Source organism: Ursus americanus, chromosome 18 (genome assembly GCF_024610735.1).
Source record: "Ursus americanus isolate L20-20 chromosome 18, mUrsAme1.1.p, whole genome shotgun sequence".
Classification (NCBI taxonomy): Eukaryota; Metazoa; Chordata; class Mammalia; order Carnivora; family Ursidae; genus Ursus; species Ursus americanus.
In genome coordinates, this window is record NC_142144.1 from 33,613,986 (window position 1) to 33,638,744 (window position 24,759).

A 24,759-nucleotide genomic window follows, 5' to 3' on the forward strand; every position below is an offset into this window, starting at 1 on the left:
AGATCTTGAGGGGGAAAAATCCCGACAATGGAAACAAAGAGTATTCCTGGTTCTTGAGGAAGTCGGCAAGTGAACTAACTACCAAAATAAGAGCTTCCAAGATGAATTTGTCAAGTGTTAGTTTATGATGATCTGTATGCCAGGCCTCAAGATATGGTACCAAAGGAAAGTTGATTTAAATTTTCCAAAACAGAGTGAGGCCTAGTTCTCACTCTATTCTGGAGTTATTTAACACTTTAAAATACAGTATGCAACCAGTTCTATTTTCTCAAACACACAGATGGAAAAGGACCTATCACTTGATATCTACTGTGGATGGGGTTCTTGTGGGTTTTGCAGTTCTGCTTATGTAGCCAAAGAGCTCTCAAAAAAAGATTCAGGATTCCCAACATATATTCAATTAAGAGAGAAAGAGGTATTCGCCACCCCCTCTCCCCCCAAGAAAAGATTCTGGCTTGGCCCTGGCTGATTTCTGGAAACTTTTAATTTTTCATTTTAAGTTATTTTTAAAAATCCACTTCAGTGTTAGGCAGTTAGAAAACTGTTACCAATCCTATCTTGTATCACAATTCCAGGATAAAGACTTTTGGATACCTTTAGCCTCACAACAAAATTCCACTTTGTTATTCCTCTCTCTTGGACTACAAAGCATAGCTCTAGAGTTGAATTTAAATCTGTTCACATTTAGGGTTACCTACTGTGTGGTATGGCACAAGATGCTTTAGAGTAACATTCTCATTTAGTGTAAAACCCTCATTTCCGTACTGTGAAAACCCAGAAAACACATTTCTAAATTGATGTTTCCACGTAAGGAGAGAAAATGGAGGAGCAAAATGAAACGAAATTGTTAATTACGGTCCATAAGATACACTCTGGCATTCAACTAGTTCAGGTAAGACATTATTACTACCAAACTCTGGTCACCAGGTTTTTCCTAGGCTAGAAAGGAAGTGCAAAGAAATCCTACTCCTCCCCATTTCCCTGACAGTAAGTATTTTACTTTTTGAAGTGTGAATTCTAGGCATTCCAAACACTATATATAAAGAAACATTTAAAAGGTATTTCTTACAAAAAGGTTACATCTGCTTCCTAAACTTTTAGTTAAAAAGGTAGTAGGTTGTAACATATTTTAACAATGCACACAAAGAAATCTAGGCGCAAAATTAAACATAAAAGATGTATTGTCCTTTTTGATTCTTAACACACACAGCCCTCAAATAGCAAACTCCTAGTTACTTTTTAAAAAGTAAGTAGATTAAAAACAAGATTAACAAAATGTCCAAAGCATGTCAAATTATAGCCTCTACTAGTTAAAAATTCTGTTGGTTGTAAAACTCTGTTGGTGGCCATTTTGGCCTAGGATTTTTAATATAAATGAGACTAGAAATGACAGGGAATGGGGGAAGGGACTTTCCTTCTTGAATAGTTAAAGAGGGAAAATTTTATCTAAAATGAGTTATCTGAAAGATGAAAAAGAATATTCAAAGTCCGGCTTTACCAAAATCTGAAAATATAACAGAAATTAAAATACAAGAAGAGTGCTATAGTATTGAAGATTTAAAAAACTTCACAAACATTTCTGAAGGAGTAAATACATCAACTATTTGGCGAAATTATTTAATTGCTAAATAAAAATCATATATTTTTCTTTTTCCCATGCAGGGTTCCAAAGTGATCATCTAAAGTCATTAAATTATATGACATAATTTTATAGTCATTAAAATATACCAAGAAAAATGACATAGCTAAATTAGTTGTTATAATATGCACACATAATATCCATATATATCTATATGGATATATATGCAGTATCTTTTTATTAAGAGTTTTATTGGCATGTACCCTTTAGAATGATGGTCTTAGTTATTTTTAATGTAGTGAAATCCAGTCAAGTTTGGTTAAAAAGCTGTTCTATTTCAGGTTCTATTCCAAGTTGTTAAGGAGGCTTTATTTTTATCTCATTTAATTGCTGAAAAGAGTGAACATTTCCCTTCTTTAATTTTTTTCTTACTTTATTTATTTATTTTTTAAAGATTTTATTTATTTATTTGACAGAGATAGAGACAGCCAGCGAGAGAGGGAACACAAGCAGGGGGAGTGGGAGAGGAAGAAGCAGGCTCCCAGCGGAAGAGCCTGACGTGGGGCTCGATCCCAGAACTCTGGGATCATGCCCTGAGCCGAAGGCAGACGCTTAACGACTGAGCCACCCAGGCGCCCTGAAATTTTCTTCCTACTTTAGAATGTATTTTAATAAATTTTTTATTTGGAACATTTTGCAAGTCCACTTATACCAATCAAATTCACCATCTTTCTAGTGTATTTGAGAAATAATGCCCTATTTAACCTACAGACTTTTTTTTTTTTTAAAGAAAGAAAACAATTCCTAAATAGACCTTATAGTTGCTAAACTTTAGGCTATGTAAATGTCCTTCTAGTCTTACTGATAAAAAGCAGATAAAAACAACTGAAAAGTTCTCAAATGTAAACATTTCCAAACCGGATATACTAATCAACTTATTCCCCCAAAAGCACAGTTCATTTTGGGTAAGAAATAGACACTTTTTGGATTAAAAAAAAGAAATCAATCAATGATTAAATGCAGAAATTTCCAGAGTTTTAAGAAGACCGGTTTAAAGGAATATACAGTGGCAATTCTAACCTAGGCTTCATTACTTGGTCATTGCTGAGTGATGCCATATTCACATGTGAGGGCTACTATAAGTCAATAGATGGCAGTCCATCGCCTAGTAAAAGGGCTGAAGATGATGAAACTCACCATGCATCTTGCTTTTATTCAAGATTAAATATTGCTTAATTACACACATTTGGATTTGCCTATAAACATAATTAATTGCCTATTTTATTTAGATGGATTGATACATACATACATGTTTATAAATATACTAGTTTACCATTTATATTTGCATAGTAAAGTAATTCTAAATTACTAAGTATTAAACTTGACAATTAGAAATTGTGTTACCTACAATATTATTTTGAAAAATTAATCAGAATTCCAGGTTGAGAACAATGGGTTTTTAAAAATGATTTTGTTATACCTATAAATAGAATATACTGTAACTCCCCAAAAGGTAAATTCATTGTTTTCATTTGTTTTTTCCCAACTATTCTTTTCACAATGTTTTTCAAAAGCTATACTATCAAACAAACCTTCAAATATTTCTGTTATACCAAACACCAATTTCTATCCTTCTATGACACTTATATAATAGAATATAGGTGCAAATAATGAAAAGAGTGGCTTTAGAGTAGTACTTGTCACACTTCAAGTTCTCAAGGTTGGAATTCTCTAACTTAGGGAAAAGGGAAAAGAAATGCAATTGTCAAATCCACTAGACTATTACTTAATAAAAATACTGATGAAGAAAACTGCTATATAGTTACAAAAAGTGATAATGATCTTGAAAAATATACTGGATCTCAATCAAGTTTAGGCTATAAGGATTTCACTGGAGTATGTTAGGACAAAAACAATTGCTACATAAGTATAAACATGATATATCCATGAGTTACAGCTGTAACATATGTGTGTTAACTATACATAAGAGTGTGTGTATGTTGGTATAACACTAAATATTTTAACAAAACCCAATTCGGGACTGAAGGATAGTTGAGGAATTACAGCTTTCTACTGAGAATCTTTACATAAATTAAACAGTGAAAACAGAATATGAGAACATATTCTTCATGAAAACATATATTATTCCTTGCATCTTGGGCCTGTGATAGACATACTGGTAGATTAAGTCACTTGGTTTATTTTTTATTTCTACAAGAGGAGAGCAATAAGAGGACACGTTTTTGTAAAACTTCGTCCTTTCTATTTTTACTACCTGTCTTCCTATAACCAAAACTTTTTTGAAATGTTAACCTTAAGGAACAGCTTTTATTACATTGTTATAACTATCTAACTCTAAGAATAATTTTTATTGTTGTGTCTTGCTAAGTGTAGCACATTTAGTATATTAAAAAATGACTACTAGGGCTATGGTGAATTGTTGAAATTATTTAAGCTGAATGTTAAAAACTAACTAACTTCATAATACTGAGTACTAGCCAACTGATTTCATAGTAAATTATGTTTTCTACTTCTACTTAGCCTAAATTCACAATAAAAGGAAACCAGATAATTCAATAACTTGAATGGTATTAAGCAGATGTTTATACACTTTGAATAAGTCAAGAGGAGCTTAAGGATATGACAGTTGAATTGTTCTATATGAAAGATACACTGAGCTTTTTTTAGTTTCATTAAAAAGTATGTGCAAAAATTTCAATAAAGCCAGAAAAATGATTATGGAAGATATTATGGACTGTATGCTTATGGACTGTAGATAATACAATACTTTAAAGACACTGGGTTACTGTTATTTTTTTATGGCTCCTAGCATACTTTTCCCCTTTAATTTAATGAATGTAGTCTAGGAAGACTGAGATACCATGATGTAATCATTAAATGATGTGAGTAATAAAAAAGCAATCAAAATCTTTCCAGAACAGGAAGATAGAGAATAGACTGGTGGGCAGGGGAGAAGAGAAAAAGTATATTATTGCTTTCTCAGTGCAAAAACTCTTCAGATGTTTATTATCTTCCAGGAGAAGATGCTTGTCTATATTTTATGGTCAGCAGTTCAGAGAAGGATAAATAGGCTAGGTCTTGGGGAAAATAAAAAAGGTGTTTCTACTCACCGTTAGGTGATACTGCCTCCAGATTTCTGGGCAAGCCTGGAAAATAAAAATATTGATCAGCTGGGAGCATGAAACAAGGTACTTTACAGCCTGTTGGTTTTGGCATAACCCAGCATCCACCGGTGTCGGTCACAGGAAAATAAGAAGCTTAACAGAAAGGGTCTGCATTTCAGCTTCAAAAACCTGGCTAGACAGTTTAATTGAATTTTACACTGGTTTAACACACTCCCTGCCATTGTCAGAAAGCCAGTAACAAAGTTTTCTCTCTCTTTTTTTCTTTTCAGGTTAGAAGTTTTGGGGCACTAAGATGTGATTAAGAGCCATAACTCAGTTAAACTGATAAATGAACAGCAGTGGTCAAAATCAATAAGACTCACTAAGTACACCTTTTAAGAGAACATTTTGAACCTTGGTAGGATGATAAAAAACAACAACAACACAATTTATAGCAGCTGCTTTAAAGAAGACTTCACTGTGGTTATGTATTTCTGATGTCTGTTGCCATCCTTTACCTAATCACTTGCTGCCAACCTTCAATACTCTGTGAAATAGAGTAAAAGAGAATTAAAACAAAACAAAACAAAAAACCACCTCAAGAATCCGAAGTCCATGTCTTTTCCCTTAAAAGTCGTCTTCTCTATCTGTACATTTGTAGGCAAATAACTTAAAAAAACAATAAGCCCTCAATAATTTTGTAAAAGATGGATTTACTGAAGCTAGACTAGGCAACAAACAAACACAAGCACCAAACAGCAGCAGCAACAACAAAAACCAGTTAGGAGACATTGTCTCATGGATATAAATACAAATCTTCTTTCCTTATACTTAAATTAGGACTCTGTTAGGGAAACACTTTCTAACCAAGTTCTTATATTTTATTGGTCTGCCATCATCTGAGAAAAAGAACGGTTGATGACAGAAAGTATTTTTTAATTATATTACAGCAATAATTAAAATATATTAAACCAATCTAAGTAAATGGCAGTTCTTAAAGTAAATGTGAATGTACAGCTTTTGTTTAAAAATGTGTGTATACACACACCCATATGTATATACACACACATATGCATGCCTAAAATTAGAATGAGTTGAGCATTTTTTAAGCCTTTATTATCTTTGACATACGCTCTGAAACAATCCTTTACCTATTTGTCACTCCTCTTTCGTTTATTTTTCAGGGTAGTGATAAAACTAATGAAGATAATTCATACAAGCTAAAGATATTATGGGTATGGTAATAATTCAGAAAATAATTTTTGAATGGCAAAACCTCTACCGATTATATCATCATAACTGATTAGACAAAAAAAAGAGTAGATAGTTCTAATTACACTGAAAATTTTAGCCACCATGTATTTTAAGTTTAACTATCCTATGTCATTTTCTAAAGAAAGGTGTGTAAATTAGACTATTGAGTGGTCAGCTTTCCAATTCAAATGTCATATTCATGCAAACTAAAGTGTCTGACTAAAAAAAGCCACTTGTACAATGATTTCTGGATGAACGACACTGATCAAAAGGAAACTATTTTTAAGAAGTAAAAAGTAGCTTTAGAAGGCAAAGATTATGTCAGGCACCAAATAACAGCCACAAACTTGTAGGTTACAAAGATTCTCAATAAAACATATATATATTTGTTTTAATAAGCATATTTACACACAAAGATTTAATGTACAATATACCTTTAAATATTCATCTCCTACCTTCTATCGTAAGCTTTTTGCTGTGTATATATAATTTGAGTTGGATTACTGTAGAGATAAGCAAGCAGTTATTTATACATTAGTTATGGATAGTTCTTGATTACCACAATGTCCTCAGAATAATACGGTTGAAAAATCGCAATCACTGAGTTGTCATACACTGGCAGAATGCCACTCTACCATGTGACCTTTTCTTGTGTTGCAGCAATTTAGTAATAAAAGAAAGAATTACTTGGTTTTTGAACAATCATCTGATTGCTCTGTACATGAAGATGATGCCTGATATAGAAAATTAATAGGGAGAGACATGAAACTTCTTTTTTCTTATTAGACAATAGTATTACAATTTTAAAAAATCCTATCTTATCTCATATAAGTACTTTTACTCAACATTTCCATGCATAGTTTCACTTTACTATTTTCTTTCAAATATATGTCTATGTAAGGTTAAAAGGAAGACTTTTTTTTCACCTCAAAATAGGGGCCAACAGAAAGCACACATCTTTAATCCTAAATATCTGGCATACAATACTTAGGATTATTATTAATAAACTTTTTAAGTGTTAATTTTTTTTGCTTTTTGTGGCTTCTACTTCTCACCATTCCTTAGTCACTGCACATATTTTTCTTTTTATCAAACAGAATGTCATAGTATCCATATTTATGCATCTATTGCATAGAAAATTTAGACAAAATACATTAATTTCTAAAGCAAGAGGCTTACTACTGCAATGGGAACTTCTGAAAAAATTTATTTTAAAGTATTTGAAATGAATGACTAGCCTACTGTGGACCTCATCTAAGATGAAAATGTAACAAACTATTAAAATACAACTGTATTTGTTGGTTGTCCTGGTGATCTCACCTCACTGGCACTTAGATGGATAGCAACCCAAAGAGCCTCCTCAAGTCTCACAACTGAAAACACACAAAGTGTACTTGTACATCTGTTTTAGCAATGTGCTACATTGTTTGCCAACTTTTGCCCAACTAGTTTTCCCCTCCATTGTATTTTGTATAATAAACCATACATGAATAACTGAGTGTTATTATTCATAAAATTCAAAGATGAATCAACACAGTTTGCCACACCAGATGAATTGAGAGTTTATATTGTGCATTTCAACCCATATTGAATTTTATCAGGTGCTAATTATTGTTTTACGAGAACAACGGCTTAGTGCATCTGTTGTTTAATTCCCACTTCCCTATTCTCAAATGTGAACATCAAAGAAAATAAAACACTCAATCTTAAACAGCCCCTGACAGCAGACCAAGACTCAAGTGCTCAATAGACAAGGCCCTTGCCACCAGTTCTCATATTTCCACAACAATGAACAAACACAAAAACAGCACTAAGCGGCCTTTCCTCCTCCTCAGCTCCCCTTGGCCAGTTGTCTGCCTTGTACTAGAGAGAGCCCTTGAACGCAGCCCTGCTGGGAACACAGCACAGGAGAAAGGATTAGCCTTACTAACATGCTAGCATTTGCAAAAGGGAAGAAAAAAACCCCCAGTACTGTATTTGGTATATGAATAACCAAAATGTATGAGCTGACAGGAGACCAGGACAGGCCTGTGGCTCCCCGGGAGAAAATGTAGCTGTGATGAGTGACAGGGCTTTCAGGAAATATGTTCACAATCACAGACAGTGAAGGCCATGACCTAGATCGTTTAAGAGCTTGTCTTGTCAAATTATCAAAAGCTTCTTCCTCTCTGAATAAAGAGTGACATAAGTGAGTGTCAGAAAGCTGCAGGCTGACAAGCCAAGCATACAATAACAGAATGCACGTCACATACATGCTGAACACCGCCACTGCTAGCGGCAAATCTTAATGAGAGCGCGGCCAGCCCAGGAGACTTGGGTCCCTGCTGGCACAGCTACTCATCTCACAAAAATCCTTCAGCTCCAAGTCAGTTAGGCTCTGACACGACAACTACAATTACGAAACACAACTTTTTAACAGAATCCTCTGGTGCTTTGTCAAAGCCTCTGTTGTTAGGAGCTGGCCCCCTCAAGTCACTGCAGCAAAACAAAAGATTTAATAAAACAAGCAATATTCATTGATGGTGAATAACATAAATAAAAGAGAATGAAGAGAAAATTTAGCTTAAAATTTGTTGAATGAAAAGATATGGGAAAAGCATTCCAGTCTCTGGACTCAACCACCATCCTGACTTTTCCATATGCACATTAATGTAATTTTAGGTGCCTTCATTAAAAAGAATGTCCCTACTCTGAAGCTTCATCAGCAGGCTCCTCAAATAATTATATCAAGTCATTTGATTTTCCAGATACTTTAGTAGTCATGGTGTATATACACTACTCAGAGACACAAAATACATATCTTAGTATACATATACTCTGAATATATGTGAAGTAAATTTTCTCCTTTAAGGAGTATTTTGAAGAGAATATTTTGGCCATAGCTTTCAATAGAAATTCCATAAAGACGTCTCTAAGGTCTGAAATTACAGAAATATACGACTGAAATTCAAGGTAAGTTACTATTTTAATAGTGCTTGTTATAGTTCTATTGTGTAAGAATTTGTCATTCATGATAAAGAGGAGCTGTAAACATATAACAGATATATGTGGCAATGTGTAGAGAATCTACATAAATTTTTTCCCACCTATCAGTATGGAAAGCCATGCATTGGTCTCTATCGCTAAGCTGACAAAATGAAGCAGAATTAATGAAATCATCTTTCCATCCAAGGTCAAATTTTAATCAGTCCCTATACTCTTAACCCTCTGTAATCAGGGAAACTGACAAGCCTAATTTTTTGCTCAAAGATACTTCTCTTTGATATTCTCCTAACTTAAGTGTGGTTATGATGGCATAAAGTTCGTCCATAATAGATTACATTTTAGTTTTACTGCAAAATATAACAGTTCTTATTTATAGGAAATTATATCAAAATAATCAGCTAAAAAATAAAATAAACCATATAGACAATACACTGGGTTACCTCAAGCACCCATATTTCCATTAAATTTTTTTTTCACATCAGAATTAACAAATCTTTCTGGAGACATCTTGATTGTGATTCTAGACTACTGTAACATAAGTTAATTTTACAAATAGTTGATAATATTTGTAGTATGCCTGCTGGTTGTTAGCTAAAGGTAAACGTTACAAGAGCCAGTAAAATGAAGCACAATAATGTAGGGGCTAAAATCAGTGACTCTAGAGCCAAAATGGCTGGATTCAAATCCTGACTCCACTATTTACTATCTTGGGCAAGTTATACATCTCTATGTTTCTTTTCTCATTAGTAAAATGGGGGTAACAGTACCTCTTCAAAGGGCTGTTATGATGGCTAAAGAGTTGGTTAAGTATAAAGTCCTTAGAACAGTGCCTGATGTGTAGCAAACACTCAATTGTATTAATTAGTGCTATGATAACAATTTGGCATTCTCCATTCTTCTGATGCAAAAACTGATCATGGGGAAATGGCATCAATAAGGTAGCTGAAATAAGTGAAATCTATGGCAAAGCAGTCAACTCTCAGATGTGACCAAACCTAAGAGAATGCAAAAACTCATCCTTTAAGTGAGCTGTTGATATAGACAATGACAGTGAGAAAAAAAGATCCAAAAGGGCAAATGAAAATACATATTTTGTCAGGAGATAGCTGCTTGCAGCTACTTTCTTTGTAGAAAGAAAACAATTCAGAAACATCAATTAGCAACTACTGCACCATATGCAATGTACCTATTTTTACATTTAACTGAGGCGCACTCACTCAGTAATGCTCTTATTTGTTCAAAAATACACAGCAAAGAATATGTGATCAGATAAATCTGATCTCAGATATAACAGTTAAATTTTGAAATAAAAAAAAAACAAAATATCTTGATCACTGGTGAAAAATGAAAGTATTCCATGCCACTCTCAAAAGTTTATATCTTTCTTCAGTTTACTCAAGCTTACTTAATTCTTTTTACCGCAAGGTTTAAATAATAACAACAATCTCAGGGTCCTCACTAACCTTTCTCTCTTGCCTTTCTTATAATAGCTAAACAGCTACCACCTGTAGGCTGAGTAAGTGACTATCAGGAAGGAGAAACTTGGAGGGATAGAGCCCTATAATTTGGGGAATCTATCTAGCCACTTTAGTAGTGAATACATAATCATGTACACAACTGAAGAAAGGTCTTATTTCCTGCTCTCTAGCATCTTAATTCTCTCTTTTTATAGCTTTTGGCACACTCAGATGTCTCCCTGTTTCTAAAAACACCCAGAACATCTTCTGGACAACAGTTAAAACTCCAGCTGATTTCACTGTCTCTTTGGTATTGGTGCCGACATTCTGAGATAACTATGAACTAGTTCTCATACCTTCTCTACCACACTGCTTCCCTAAGCCCATCAGCAGGGACCAGAAGTTTTAAACTAGATTCAGAAGAGATAAAGTAAAGGTAAAATAATTTTAAAATGGCAGTTCAGAACTTTATTTATAAACCAATTATACAAAGTCCATCATAAATAACAAATATGTAGTAGAACAAATCATTTAAAACTACTGAAAATAATCCTGATTCATCTTAACCAACTACATTAAACTCCTTTTATTGATAATTATTCCCTGATATCCAGTTCTACTTCTCTAGTTCTCATGGGATTCTCCTGGGGAAATTTCCTTTTCATTTTCTCCCAGGAATCTTATCCAGGGTATGTCAGGGATACAAGTAATCACCTTTAGGTCCAAAGTTGTGCTGATACTATAGTAACTTTAAAGAGTTGTCCTTTTTTTTTTTTTTAAAGAATAACACTAAATATTATAAAAGTAATGCATATTCATTATAAAACCAGAAAATACAGATAAACAAAAATAAAAGTCACCTATAATACTACCACCTGAAATAACTACTGCAAAATTTCAGAATATTTTATTCCAAACTTTCTTCTATATACAAACAATAAACAACTGAAAAACAAGATTTAAAAAGCAATACCAAAATCTACAGTTCCGAGAAAAATGAAGTACTTAGGTATAAATCTAAGTATGTAGAGAACGTATACACTGATAATTACAAAACTCTGATAACAGAAACTAAAGACCTAAGTAAACAGAGCCACATACTATGTTCATGGATTGAAGACTCAAAATATTAGAGTCAAGTCTCTCCATAGTGATCCACAGACTGAACACAATACCAGTCGAAGTCCCATCAAGATATTTTTGTAGGTACATACAACTTATTCTAAAACTTACCTGGAAAAGGAAAGGAACTACCATAGCTAATGTAATTTTATAAAATAATAACAAAGTTTAAGAAATCATACTATCTAATTTTAACACTTACTACAAAGCTGTAATATTATAAGACAGTATGATATTGGTGAGGGGAACAGACACTTAAATCAATGCAACAGAACAGACTCCAGAAATGAGTCCACAAATGTGGACATTTAATCTTTGACAAAGAGGTAAAAGCAACTCATTGGAGAAAGGATAGTCTTTTCAACAAATGGTAATGAACAACTAATCATCCATGTGTAAAAAATAAATCAATCTCATACTTTATGCAAAGATGAACTCAAAATGGATCACAGATCTGAATATAAGACATAAAACAATAAACATTTTGGGATAACACACAGGAGAGATCGTTGTTAACTGCAGTTGGATAAAGAGTTCCTAGAAAGTACATCAAAAGCACAATTCATAAAAGACAAAACATTGACAAACTGGATTTCACCAAATTTAAAAACTACTGCTCTGCCAAAGACTGTCAAAAGAATAAAAAAGATAAGCTACAGATTGGGAGAAAATGTATGGAAATCACATATCTAAAAAACCCCTTATATCCAAAATACTGAAAAAACTCTCAAAACACAACAATCAGAAAATAAACGCAGTAACTAAAAACTAGGAAAGGATCTGGACACTTCACCAAAAAGGATAAAAGGATAGCAAATAAGCACATGAAAGGATATTCAACCTTTTTAGCCATTAGGCAAATGTAAACTAAAACAAGCCAGATAGTACACAACTATTAGAATGGCTAAAATAAAAAATATTGACAACATCAAATGCTGATGAGGATACAGAGCAACTAGATTTCTCACTTTGCTAGTAGGAACGCAAATGGTTCAACCACTCTGGAAAACAATATGGCAGTTTCTTATAAAGTTAAACATACATAGGACTAGCAATCTCCACCTGGAAATTTACCCCAAAGGAATGAAAACTATGTTCACACAAAAGACTATAAACAAATATTCACAGCAGCCTTATTTGTAGTAGTCAGAAATCATAAACAACCCAAATGTTCCTCAATGGATAAATAAACTATAATACATCCATACAATGGAATACTACGAAGGAATAAACTACTGACACAGGAACAACTCAGATCAATCTCCAAGCTACCAGGTAAGTGAAAGAAGCCAGTCTCAAAACTTTGCAATGGTGTGATTCCATTTACATGACACTCTTGAAAAAACAAAACTATAGTAATGGAGAACAAATTAATGGCCAGAGTTAGGGATGAGGGGAGGGTGTGACTATACAGAGATAGCATGAGGGAGTTTTTTTGGAGGTGATGAAACTGTTCTGTATTCTGATTGTGGTGGGGCTTACATGAATCCATACATATTCATATAACTGAACACCAAAAGAAAAAAAGTCAGTTTTACTATTAAAAAAAGAATGGGATGCCTGGCTGGCTCAGTCAGTGGAGCATGTGACTCTTGATCTTGGGGTTATAAATTTGAGCCCCATGTTGGGTGTAGAGATTACTTAAAAATATAATCTTAAAAAAAAAAAAAGAATGAATATAGGCTAGATTGGTTACTGATGATACGATTCCTAAAACGTTTTAAGCAGTAATAGAATATTGTACATTACATATCAAGGTAAAAAATTATAAAATGAATATAAATTCACTATAAAAATATAAAGAATAGTGGGGTGTCTGGATGGCACAGTTGGCTGAGCGTCCAACACTTGGTTTTGGCTCAGGTCGTCATCTCAGGGTCAAGAGACTAAGGCCCGAGCCCACTCTGCTCAGGGTGGAGTCTGCTTGGGACTCTCTCCCTTTACCCTTCCCCACAATGCTCTCTGTCATTCTCTCTCTCTAAAATAAATATATAAAAATCTTTAAAAAAAAAAAATATATATATAGAATAGACATAAAAAAACTATAATTCTTGACATAACTATAGTAAAACATTTTGGAATACTTCATTTCAAATTTTTTTCCATGCAAATCTATATACGTATATAAATACGTGTATTTATTTGTATGGAAACAGGATTATATTTCATATACTATTTTGTAATTTATGTATTTCACTTAATGTACTGGTAACTTTAGATTTCAATATTCATTTTTATATTTTAAATTTTTAAAAAAGATTTATTTTATTATTTATCTTAGAGAGAGGGGGAGGGGCAGAAGGAGAAAGAGTCTCAAGCAGACTCTGCACTGAGTGCAGACCTGGATGTGGAGCCCAATCTAATAACCCTGAGATCATGACCTGAGGCAAAAGCAAGAGTCCCATGCTTCATCAACTGCGTCACCCAGGCACCCATTTCATCATTTTTTAAATAGCTGAAGAGTATTTCATTACATAGGATGTACTGTAAGTTACTTAAATGAGCTAGAATGTTAAATTTTGGGGTTGCTTCTAATTTTCATTATTATAACAATTCTGAGATGAACATTCTTGTAGATGTATCTTTAGAAACATCCACGACTGAATTCCAGCAAGGTTATCCAAATGTACTTCTGTATCCACCACAACTTCTCTAACATTATTACTGTTAAGAAGACATCTTTCTTCCTAGTAATTTATAAGAGATTTTTCTATATTATAGAAATCATGCATTTTATAAAAATCTTACCCAAGTTGCGGTCTGTCATTTAATTTTATTAATGGTCTTTTTGGATAGACATTTTTTAAAAGTTAAATCTATTGTCCCTTTTCCTTTATGGTTTCTGAAATTGGTGTCTTTGTTTTCCAAAAAGAGCATTTAATCCATTTATTTATTGTGATAATTGATATGTCTGGTCCTATTTTTATCCTCATACTTGTATTTTTTAAGCATTCTTGCTGTTTCCATTTTTTCCTATCACTTGTTATATTGTTTCTTTTGCCTCATTATTAATTAGTAATCTAAAATTTATATGGCTTATTTCTCTTATAATTAAAACAAACTAAATTTTATTGGAATTATCTATGATTCACCTTATAGCTTTCAAATTACATTTTAAAATAACTTTTCCTAAAATTAATTAAGCTTAAAAACAGATCAATAGGAAGTATTCATACACACACTTTATGCCTTCCCGGTTTCAGTGTTCATTGCTGCTAATTTTATTCTGACTTTTCCAATAAATTCACAAATGAACAACAGCTTGGCCATGTCATCTATTTTTCTCAGAATGCTCTATCCTCTAGAGATTTCTCTACTGCCTTCTGGCATTTAGTATTGCACAGGAGAAGTTTGATGCAAGCTTGATGTTGTGTGTGTGTGTACGTGCAATGTGATATTTTCCTGTCTGGATGTCTGTGTGGTTTTCATTTGTTTGACATTCAGACATTTCACTAGCATATGTCTAGATGTGGGACTTTTTTCTCTCTCCTATTGGGTGCATGCTCTCTTAATCAGAATTTTTGTTCATTTTGCTTTGGATCACTTCTCTAATTCACAAGGTGAAAAATGAATTGGGATTTTCTCAATTTTTCTATTTATTATAATGAGTTTATTTCATTTGGGGTCATCACTGATTCCTTTTTTAATCTACCAGTTCTTCATATTGCCCTCTATCAGCTCATCCTAAAAAAAAAAAAAAAAAAAAAAAAAAAAAAAAAAATTAAAAAAAGAGAAACTTATGTCAATCTGGCTAGTATTGGGAACTGAGGTGGTATCTGCCAAGGACTGTATACGTCTCTGACAACCTTCACGGAAAAATTTAGTTTTCTCAGAGGTCTGGTTTGTGAGGAACAGGGAAGGAGTTTTAATTATAAAGATCTGCAAAGTACAGATGGTTTATCCCACTGAAAACTGTGATCTACTTCATTAAAAGACCATTCCTATTGTCCCAGATTCTTATAAATGTATCAAGGTAAAGGTTACGTATAAGCCTCCCTCCACCAAGTGAAGTAGTGGTAGGTGCTGGGGTTGATGAGGTGGGTAAGAAAGAAGGATTTAGAAGTGAGACCCTATAGTTTATTTCATTATTGATTCCTGTGTAAAAGATCACTAAGGAAAAAATAATAAAAAATTAAGAATAACACTTCATGAGGTAATTAATTTAAAAGATGAGTCTTGTCTTCTTATATATCTGAAACTCCCCCAATACAATGATTAGTGTTCTCAGGGTGTATACTTTTCCTTTAGTACCTATGACTACAGTGAGAATTATTTTAACATTATGTAACTTAAAGTTCAATTAGCTCATAATATTTTATTACAGAATCTTCTTGAGTTCCTGAAATTCTTAAATAGCATATATTATTATTTTGATTAAGGCAATAATCATTAGAAGGCTATACAACATGGCAAAATCATACTTGTTACTGAACTGAAATCTTGCAGAAATCATCTTTCTGCTTGTAAACAAAGGAAACAATACAATAAGAAGACAAATAACAGCAAAGCTAATCATGTCTCCTAGCCCTCTTCCAATCCGTTATCAGTCAGCTGAGGAAATCCAATGTTAGCAGCCTACTAGCTTGGTATGCATTCTTCTACCCCATTTATTTTTGTTCATAAAGATATATATATATGTATATATATATATATATATATATATTATATAGAGCTAATAGAGATTATATGGAGCTCATTTAAAACACACACACACACACACACACACACACACACACACATATATATATATTTTAAGTAATCTTAAACTCAAACTCACAGCCCCAATATCAAGAGTCACATGTTCCTCCAACTGAGCCAGCCAGGCACCCCTCATTTTGTTTTTTACTGAAATAGAATCATTCTACAGACATCTGTAAATTTTCAAGAGGAAATGTGTGTACCTCTTAAATGGAATACCTAAGTAATTTAATTAGTATATAACTGAAAAAAACAGTGTTGTCTTTAAGATGAGTAACTGGCGGGGCGCCTGGGTGGCTCAGTCGTTAAGCGTCTGCCTTCGGCTCACGGTGTGATCCCAGCGTTCTGGGATCAAGCCCCACATCAGGCTCCTCCGCTAGGAGCCTGCTTCTTCCTCTCCCACTCCCCCTGCTTGTGTTCCCTCTCTCGCTGGCTGTCTCTATCTCTGTCAACTAAATAAATAAAATCTTAAAAAAAAAATGAGTAACTGGCAAAGACAGATGTCCATAATTAAGTCTGAATACTTTCACAGGTTTAAAATCATTCTCTGTTGCTGTATTTTCCTTCACGAGGGACAATTTGAGGGAGATTATTAGAACTTAGTCAGAAAACTGTATGAGGGGCACCCAGGTGACTGAGTTGGTTAAGCATCTGACTTAGACTCAGGTCGTGATCTTGGGGTCCTGGTATTGAGCCCAGTGTGAGGCTCCATGGTCAAAGGGGAGTCTGCTTCTCCCTTTCCCCATCCACCTCCAGCTCATGCTCATTCTTTCTCTCAAATAAATAAAACCTTAAAGAAAAAGAAAAAGAAAACTATGAGATTTATAAAGTCCAGGGGAGTTGACCTTAGTATATAATGCTTAATAAATAAAATTTTTAGCCTTCCAGGTGTTAATGAGAATCTGATTTCCTTAATTTCACTCCCCAAATTCATAGCTTATATAACTATGTCCCAAAATTTGCCCTTATTATTGGATCTAATAGTCAAATTCAAGTCCAAGTCTACATGGGCTTTTATACTTGGACTGAAAATTAAAAAAAAAAAAAAGAAAGAAAGAAAAAGAAAAGGTGAGGGGTATAATGAGTTTGAAATTTAACAAAATTTCCAGTGGTCTGCGGCTGTATTTCTCAAAGACTCAGGTCTTCCCAATGTGACTGCACTGAAAAGTTCATACCTAAGTCCCATAAAATTCTCAATGAAAAACTAAAATTTATTTATTCCTTTAATTTTTAGGGCTGTTAATTTTGGTAGACAAACTATAAGGAGACAATCCTTCTCCTCTTTCGGTGGAAGTTAGGGGTCTGGGGAAAGGAACTGTCTCTAACCTCTACAAACTTATTCTTATAACTTCTATAAAGAAAATGTAAACCTGCTCTCAATCTGAAAAGGTCTACTGAAAGTGACTAGAGCTACAGTTGAGGAGTTGAGGAGACTGGGGGAAATTGTCAGGTTAGTCACAGATGACGAGAAAGGATACCATTTAGTACAATTTCAAAGTAAGGACTGGTTTCTCCTTCAAATTGTAACCATGCTAAATTACATACCATCAGTTAAAACTTTCTACCCTCTAAGGTTATATATATATATATATATATATATATATATATATATATATAACCATGAAAAGTTTCAGATATTCATTTATTAGGTGGTTTGGGAACAGTTCCAATGAATTATTAATTACTAATTTCAGGATTTACTCCCTGAACAATGAACACATATGAATTTTCACTAACATTATCATGAGTTTTGCATATACACCAATCAAGAGGATAAGAGACCTCAAGCACAGAATCTACTTAACTTCCTTGGGGGTATTCTGGTCTCTCAGGTAAATAAGCATTTTATAAGCCTATTCAACAATTATTTTTTTTTAAGCAAATCAATCAATCCTAGTCATGACCCTTGTTCTAATATTATGCTTAAACAACATGAAATGCTGTAAAAAGCAAGAGCAATAAAGTATTCTAACCCAAGTCATATTTTCTTTTATTCTCAAAAGTTGTAATGTTTAGGTGTCAGCAGAACTACATATTTATGTGAACATACATATCAATCTATTACAATGATTTACTTTTTGTCTTGACTTCAATGAAGTTCGGCAGGTAAATTAGTTTATGATTATTTGAATTGTAAAAGGTTATAAGAACGTTAGTTTTATTTTTCCTTTCTTCAAATTTGTCTTTTTAAGGCACTGAAAAAGATGACACAGTATATTCCATCACAAAGTGATAGATGAGATTTTTCCACATGAAAGCTAATGGTTGACAAACCAAAAACACAGGACTGCATCAATACCTATAATACTGGTTTAAAATGGAGATATAGGAAAATCACTAAAGAAAATACTTAAGAAAGTAGAACTGACTATTTAAGGTAGTGGGAGGGAAAACAAGAAAAAGGATTTCCTTTGCCTTAGATATGTCATTTTATTTTATGTATACTATAGGTATTATAGCTTTTGGAAAATCTGTTGAAACTTGATTTTAAATATTATTGAGAGATGCCTACCTCTTAATGAGTCAAGCTGAGAATTTCCAAGCCCGTATATCAATGTGCAGGATCTAACAACTTTCACAAGCACAACTGGATGGTGGGTAGGTAAGTGGGGTCTGTTGCCCCTAATTCACTTATTTGCTTATTCGATAATCCTACAGGTGAGGTACTCTGCTACAAGCTGGAGATACAGGATCGAACATGTCTGAAAACAGACATGGAGCTTACACTCTAATTAAGGGAGACAGAAAAATACATAGAATGTACGATATAACTGTTATGGAGGAAACAAAGCAGGGAAGAAGGGCAGGGGATGTTGGAGGTACTGTTTTAATTAAGGTGGTCAGGGGGGCGCCTGGGTGGCAGAGCGGTTAAACGTCTGCCTTCGGCTCAGGGCGTGATCCCGGCGTTATGGGATCGAGCCCCACATCAGGCTCATCTGCTCTGGTGGGAGCCTGCTTCTTCCTCTCCCACTCCCCCTGCTTGTGTTCCCTCTCTCGCTGGCTGTCTCTCTCTGTCAAATAAATAAATAAAATCTTTAAAAAAAAAAAAAAATTAAGGTGGTCAGGGAAGGCCTCTCTAAAAAGGGGACATATGTGTAAAGGCATGAAGGAGATGAATCATTGTGGATACCTGGATACCCAGCAGAGAGAACAGCAGGTAGAGACAAGAACATGTTTGTTCTTTTAAGGAACAGCAAGGAGACCAGGTGGAATAAGCAAGGGATAACTACAAGTGATGTGGTCAAGAAACCAGATCATATACAGCCTTGTTGGTGATTCTAAGGCCTGTAGCTTTTACTTTGGGAGAGATGCAAAGTCTTATTTGAGGATTTTGGATAGAGGATTGATATAATCTGAGTTATGTTTAAAAAGGATTACTCTGGGGCGCCTCAGCTGGCCAAGTCAGTAGAGCATGCAATTCTTTTTTTTTTTTTTTTTTTTAAAGATTTTATTCATTTATTCGACAGAGAGAGACAGCCAGCGAGAGAGGGAACACAAGCAGGGGGAGTGGGAGAGGAAGAAGCAGGCTCATAGCGGAGGAGCCTGATGTGGGGCTCGATCCCATAATGCCGGGATCACGCCCTGAGCCGAAGGCAGACACTTAACTGCTGTGCCACCCAGGCGCCCCAGAGCATGCAATTCTTGATCTTGGGGTTGTAAATTCAAGCCCCACATTGGGTGTAGAGATTACTTAAAAATAAAGTCTTTAAGGGCACCTGGGTGGCCCAGTCAATTGAGCCTCCGACTCTTGGTTTCGGCTCAGGTCATGATCTCAGGGTTGTGAAAGCCCTGGGTCAGGCTCTGTGCTGGGCGTGGAGCCTGCTTAAGATTCTCTCTCTCTCGGGGCGCCTGGGTGGCTCAGTCGTTAAGCATTTGCCTTCGGCTCAGGGTGTGATCCCAGCGTTCTGGGATCGAGCCCTGCATCGGGCTCCTCTGCTGGGAGCCTGCTTCTTCCTCTCCCACTCCCCCTGCTTGTGTTCCCCCTCTCTCTGGCTGTCTCTCTCTGTCAAATAAATACATAAAACCTTAAAAAAAAAAAAAAAAAAGATTCTCTCTCTCTCCCTTAGTCTCTCCCCTTCTCTCTCTAAAAATAAAATAAATAAAATAAAATCTTTAAAAGCAAATAAATAGACAGACAGATAGATAGATAGACAGACAGACAGACAGACAGACAGAATTACTCTAACCAGCTACTGAAAACTGAATATAAAGGGGCAAAGAAGCAGGGAACCAGTTCAGGAAGCCATTAGAATAATCCAGGCAGTAAATGCTCACTTATGCTTCTGTTAGGAGGATAGTGGTAGAAATGATGAGAAGTGGTCAGATTCTGGATTACGCTGTGAATGCTTTCCAGGGTTAAAGCAATGCATTAAATTATGATACAACAGAAAAGTGGCTTTCCATGAGTGGAAGAGATACAGCATCAGAAAGGAGAATTAGTGCAGGAATGGCTATAGATTTCCTTCCTCAATCTTCCCTGTCTTTGAATGTACAAGCAGGAAGGCAAGCAAACAGGTGCTCAGAAAATACTGACCTTTGTGTATGTTTTGAGCCATATGATTACAGGAAAACTCACTTAGCCTGGATCATGAGTTCCTATGGCCTTACTTTACAGCCGAGATTTCCAGAGACAGGTGACATGTTATTACAGGCACAGTTTCTCGACTCCCTCCTATGGTCTGTGTCACTTCTTATACTTTCTATATATCTATTACTTGCAAGTCACCAAGGTTAGTCTTCCGATATTCTCTCATTCAATTTTCACCACCCTGGTACACCTTCCATCACATCACTTTTACACTGTTCTTTCACGTGTCTGCCTTTCTTATACTCTGAGCTACTCGAAGGCAGGGACCATGTCTTATTCATCTTTATATCTTTTGCACTTGGAATATTGCCTGGCATGTAGTAGGCAACCAGCAAATTTTTGATAAATATAAAAAAGGTTTATTTGGGTGATTCAACAGCGGAGATGTTTTTGAACAAAGGTAGAACTAATCAGTATTACACAAAACTAAATATTTGAAATAAGGAAATCTTTAATTAAAAACTTGGCTCAGTTATTGAGCTCAACAGCTGTGTCTCTCAACCAGTCTTACTTTTGGCCAGTAGTATCTCAGTAAGTCTAGGGAAAGGATGAGAGGCAAAAGGCATTTGAATACCATTCTGTATTCCTTGGAGTTGACTAAAGATAAAATAAATGCCCTTTTTAAAAAATATTTATTTATTTATTTATTTGAGAGAAAGAGTGAGAGAGCACGAGCAGGGAGGGGCAGAGGGAGAGGAAGAGAGAACTCCACGCTGAGTGTGGAGCCAGACACAAGGCTCGATCTCACGACCTGAGCTGAAACCATGAGTGGGATGCTTAACTGACTGCACTGCCCAGGCACCCCTCAGTTTTCTTCTCTGTAAAACTGGAACATTAAACGGTATCCATCTTATACGGTAGATGTAAGGATTACATAAATGACACAAACACAAATATCTATAGAACATCTATTATGTGCTGAGGATAGAGCAGTGAACAAAGCACTCCCCTTCCCTAGTTAGTAACGCATTTAGCACAGTGTTTCAAACACTGTAAGTAATTACCTATAGCTATTATTATCTTGGAAATGTCAGATATACCTTACAGAATGAGATTATGTATCCAAGATGTGTTCACACACGTTAAAATTTTAAATATTTAAGGGGTGCCTGGGTGGTTCAGCTGGTTGAGCGTCCGACTCCTGATTTTGGCTCAGGTCATGATCTCAGGGGTCGTGAGTGAGATCGAGCCTGTGTTCAGCTCCATGCTCAGCGGGAAGTCTACGTCTCTCCTTCTCCCTCCCACGTGCACTCTCTCTCCCTGAAATAAATAAATCTTTAAAAAAAATTTAAAAATAGGGCACCTGGATGGCACAGGCAGTCCTGGGATCGAATCCCACATCAGGCTCCCTGCTTGGAGGGGAGTCTGCTTCTCCCTCTACACTTCCCCCCTGCTTGTGATCTCTCTCTCTCCCCCACGCTCGCACTCTCAAATAAATCTTTTTTTTAAAGTTTAAAAAAATAAAATTTTCTGCATATTTACAAAATTGTTGACAAGAGGAGAGAATCTGTGGCAGACTCAGAACTGGGATTCTTTCCACACTGCAGATTCCCTTCCTTTGGAAGATACCAATGAAACAGGTTAACTTTAGCAGGCCTTGAGCCATCTTTCTATCCTTTACATTGTAAAACTGGAATTTCAACCAAATTACTTTTATGCAGTAGTTAACATATGAGTCATTTTCCAAGCAGAGTTCAGGAAAAGTCTTCCATTACAGCAAGAATACGAATGTGACTCATCAGTTTTCATTACAGACTCTTTTTGCACATATAACTGGTACTCTGGCATTACAGAGGTGGGGTGGCTACAGGGATGTATAAAGTAAATGGGAAGTTTCTTAATCTCTTTAACTGATAAGAAGGTAGGGCATCTGTAATTACCCAGGGCTTCAGAAATCCTTTGTGAACCAGCAGCAAGTCCAGCAGGTGGAAAGATGAAAATGACAATGAAGAGAGGACAGCATTGTCAGAGGTATGGGTCTTAAATAAGCCAGAAGTATCCACATAAAGAGGGAAGACTAATGACTGAAAAGCAGCCACAGTGAGTAAGAAAGAGTTTAATCCTAATCAACCTAATTCACGTACATGGGTCAAGAAAGAACGAGCGGCAAACATCTGAGAGGGTTGCAGGGTAAACAATATTCTCTGTGGAGGGCCAGGTTTCAAGACAAACTTAGAGCATGTATGGGACTGGATGAATAGTTCCCACAACCCGAGGCCAGAATGACTCTGCTTCCAAGTGAATCTTCATGAAGCGCTTCTGGGATGCTGGAAGGCCTATAAGCTTCTTCAGATGGAGTCAGTGAAGTTCAGGTTTGATTGAGCTCCAAGGGAATCTTATACAAGGTGGTCAGGCTAGAAAAAGATCAGTTAGTGTCCAGAACCTTCACCATGTAATTACAAAAAAACCCAACAGTTAGATCTTGGCAGATTTAGGGGAAAGGGCGCTGCCTTCTCTGAAGTCGGCCATAGCCTAACCCTATCTTAAAAACTTACATTCACTGGGGTTATTAAGTCTCACGGTCATTTTAGATAAAGAGTTTAACATACATTCGAGGCCAAAATTAAGCAGTTAAGCAGAATGGACTACAGATTTAATTCACAGCTGATTATATAACCTATTACAAATCATTCTTAACTGTTCTGTACTACAGTTTCTTATTTAAAAAAAAAAACTGCTCATGATGTCTGAGACCCTTCTGTTATCACAGGCAAATAAGATCATATTTGTAAGAGCTTTTCAGAAGAAAGAAGTAAAGAAATATGCTATTAAATGTAACTGCCAAACTAGAAAATCTGCCTAAAAAAATTATCATTGACAATGTAATGCAGAGAACAGTGGTATAAAACTAAGCCAACTTTGGCTTTTTATTTTTAAGACAGTAAATATTAAAAAGTTAAAGGTACTTTAAAAAAAAGACTTTATTTATTTGAGAGTGAGAGAGTGTGAGTGGGGGGGGGCTGGGGGGTACGGGGGAGAGGCAGAGGTAGAGAATCTCCAGCAGTCGCCATGATGAGCCCACAGCCCAGTATGGGGCTTGATTTCACAACCCAGAGATCATGACCTGAGCCAAAACCAAGAGTTGGATGCTTAACTGACTGAGTCACCCAGATGCCCCAAAGATTTTATTTTTTTAAGTAATCTCTATACCCAACATGGGGCTTGAACACACGACCCCAAGATCAAGAGTCACATGTTCTACCCACTGAGCCAGCCAGGCACCCCAGTTCAAGCTACTTTGCAAAGAAATAACACTTCTATCTCCACAACTAGTCTTGAGAATCAGATTCAATGTCACTAGTGGCCTAAAAAACACAAATAAAAACAATGATATCATTTTCTCCTTAACTCACTGGCCAAAATTTTAAAAGATCAATTATAGTTGACTGAGTACCACCTTTTAGAAGAGCAATTTGACAATATTTATTCAGATATAAATGTATATATCCTTTAATTACACAATCCTACTTAGAATCTGACTTACTGAAATAACCTTACACAGATACACACACACATAAAGATATTTATTGTAGCACTATTTGCTTAAAAAAATGGGTTGTAACTATAAATCTAGATGTATTGGTAAGAGAAATTGCCGGCTACCTTGGTACGTCCATATAGTGGAATAAAAGCTAGCCATTTGACAGGTAGATCTTTATGAGCTAATGCACAGATATGCATTCATAAGGAATTAAGCAGAAAAAAGTTAAATTGTAGAACAATGTATAGCATAGTGACCTTATTTTTATTTGTTTAAAGACACTTTAAAAATTACAATCAATAGTTGATATATTTATATGAGAAACATATATACCAAACATTCATATTCTAGTATGTTTCAATCTAAATTCATCTCAATAGAAAGCCATATCACTTTTTTAGGCAAAAGGTTATAGGTATATTCCAATATAAATAAAATTAGAAAAATGTTTTGTGCTTTGTATCATGTCT

At 35.1% G+C, this 24,759-nt stretch overlaps 1 protein-coding gene across 2 annotated transcripts in view; it reads right to left on the reverse strand.

The window, feature by feature from the left end:
- The window catches only part of ZCCHC7 (zinc finger CCHC-type containing 7), a 243,829-nt gene that overhangs the window by 23,639 nt on the left and 195,431 nt on the right, over nucleotides 1–24,759 (reverse strand). For both annotated transcript variants that reach the window (XM_045780307.2, XM_045780308.2), the window contains exon 6: nucleotides 4,711–4,746. In XM_045780307.2, the coding sequence (XP_045636263.2) occupies nucleotides 4,711–4,746 (36 nt within the window). The remainder of the gene's footprint in view (nucleotides 1–4,710; nucleotides 4,747–24,759) is intronic.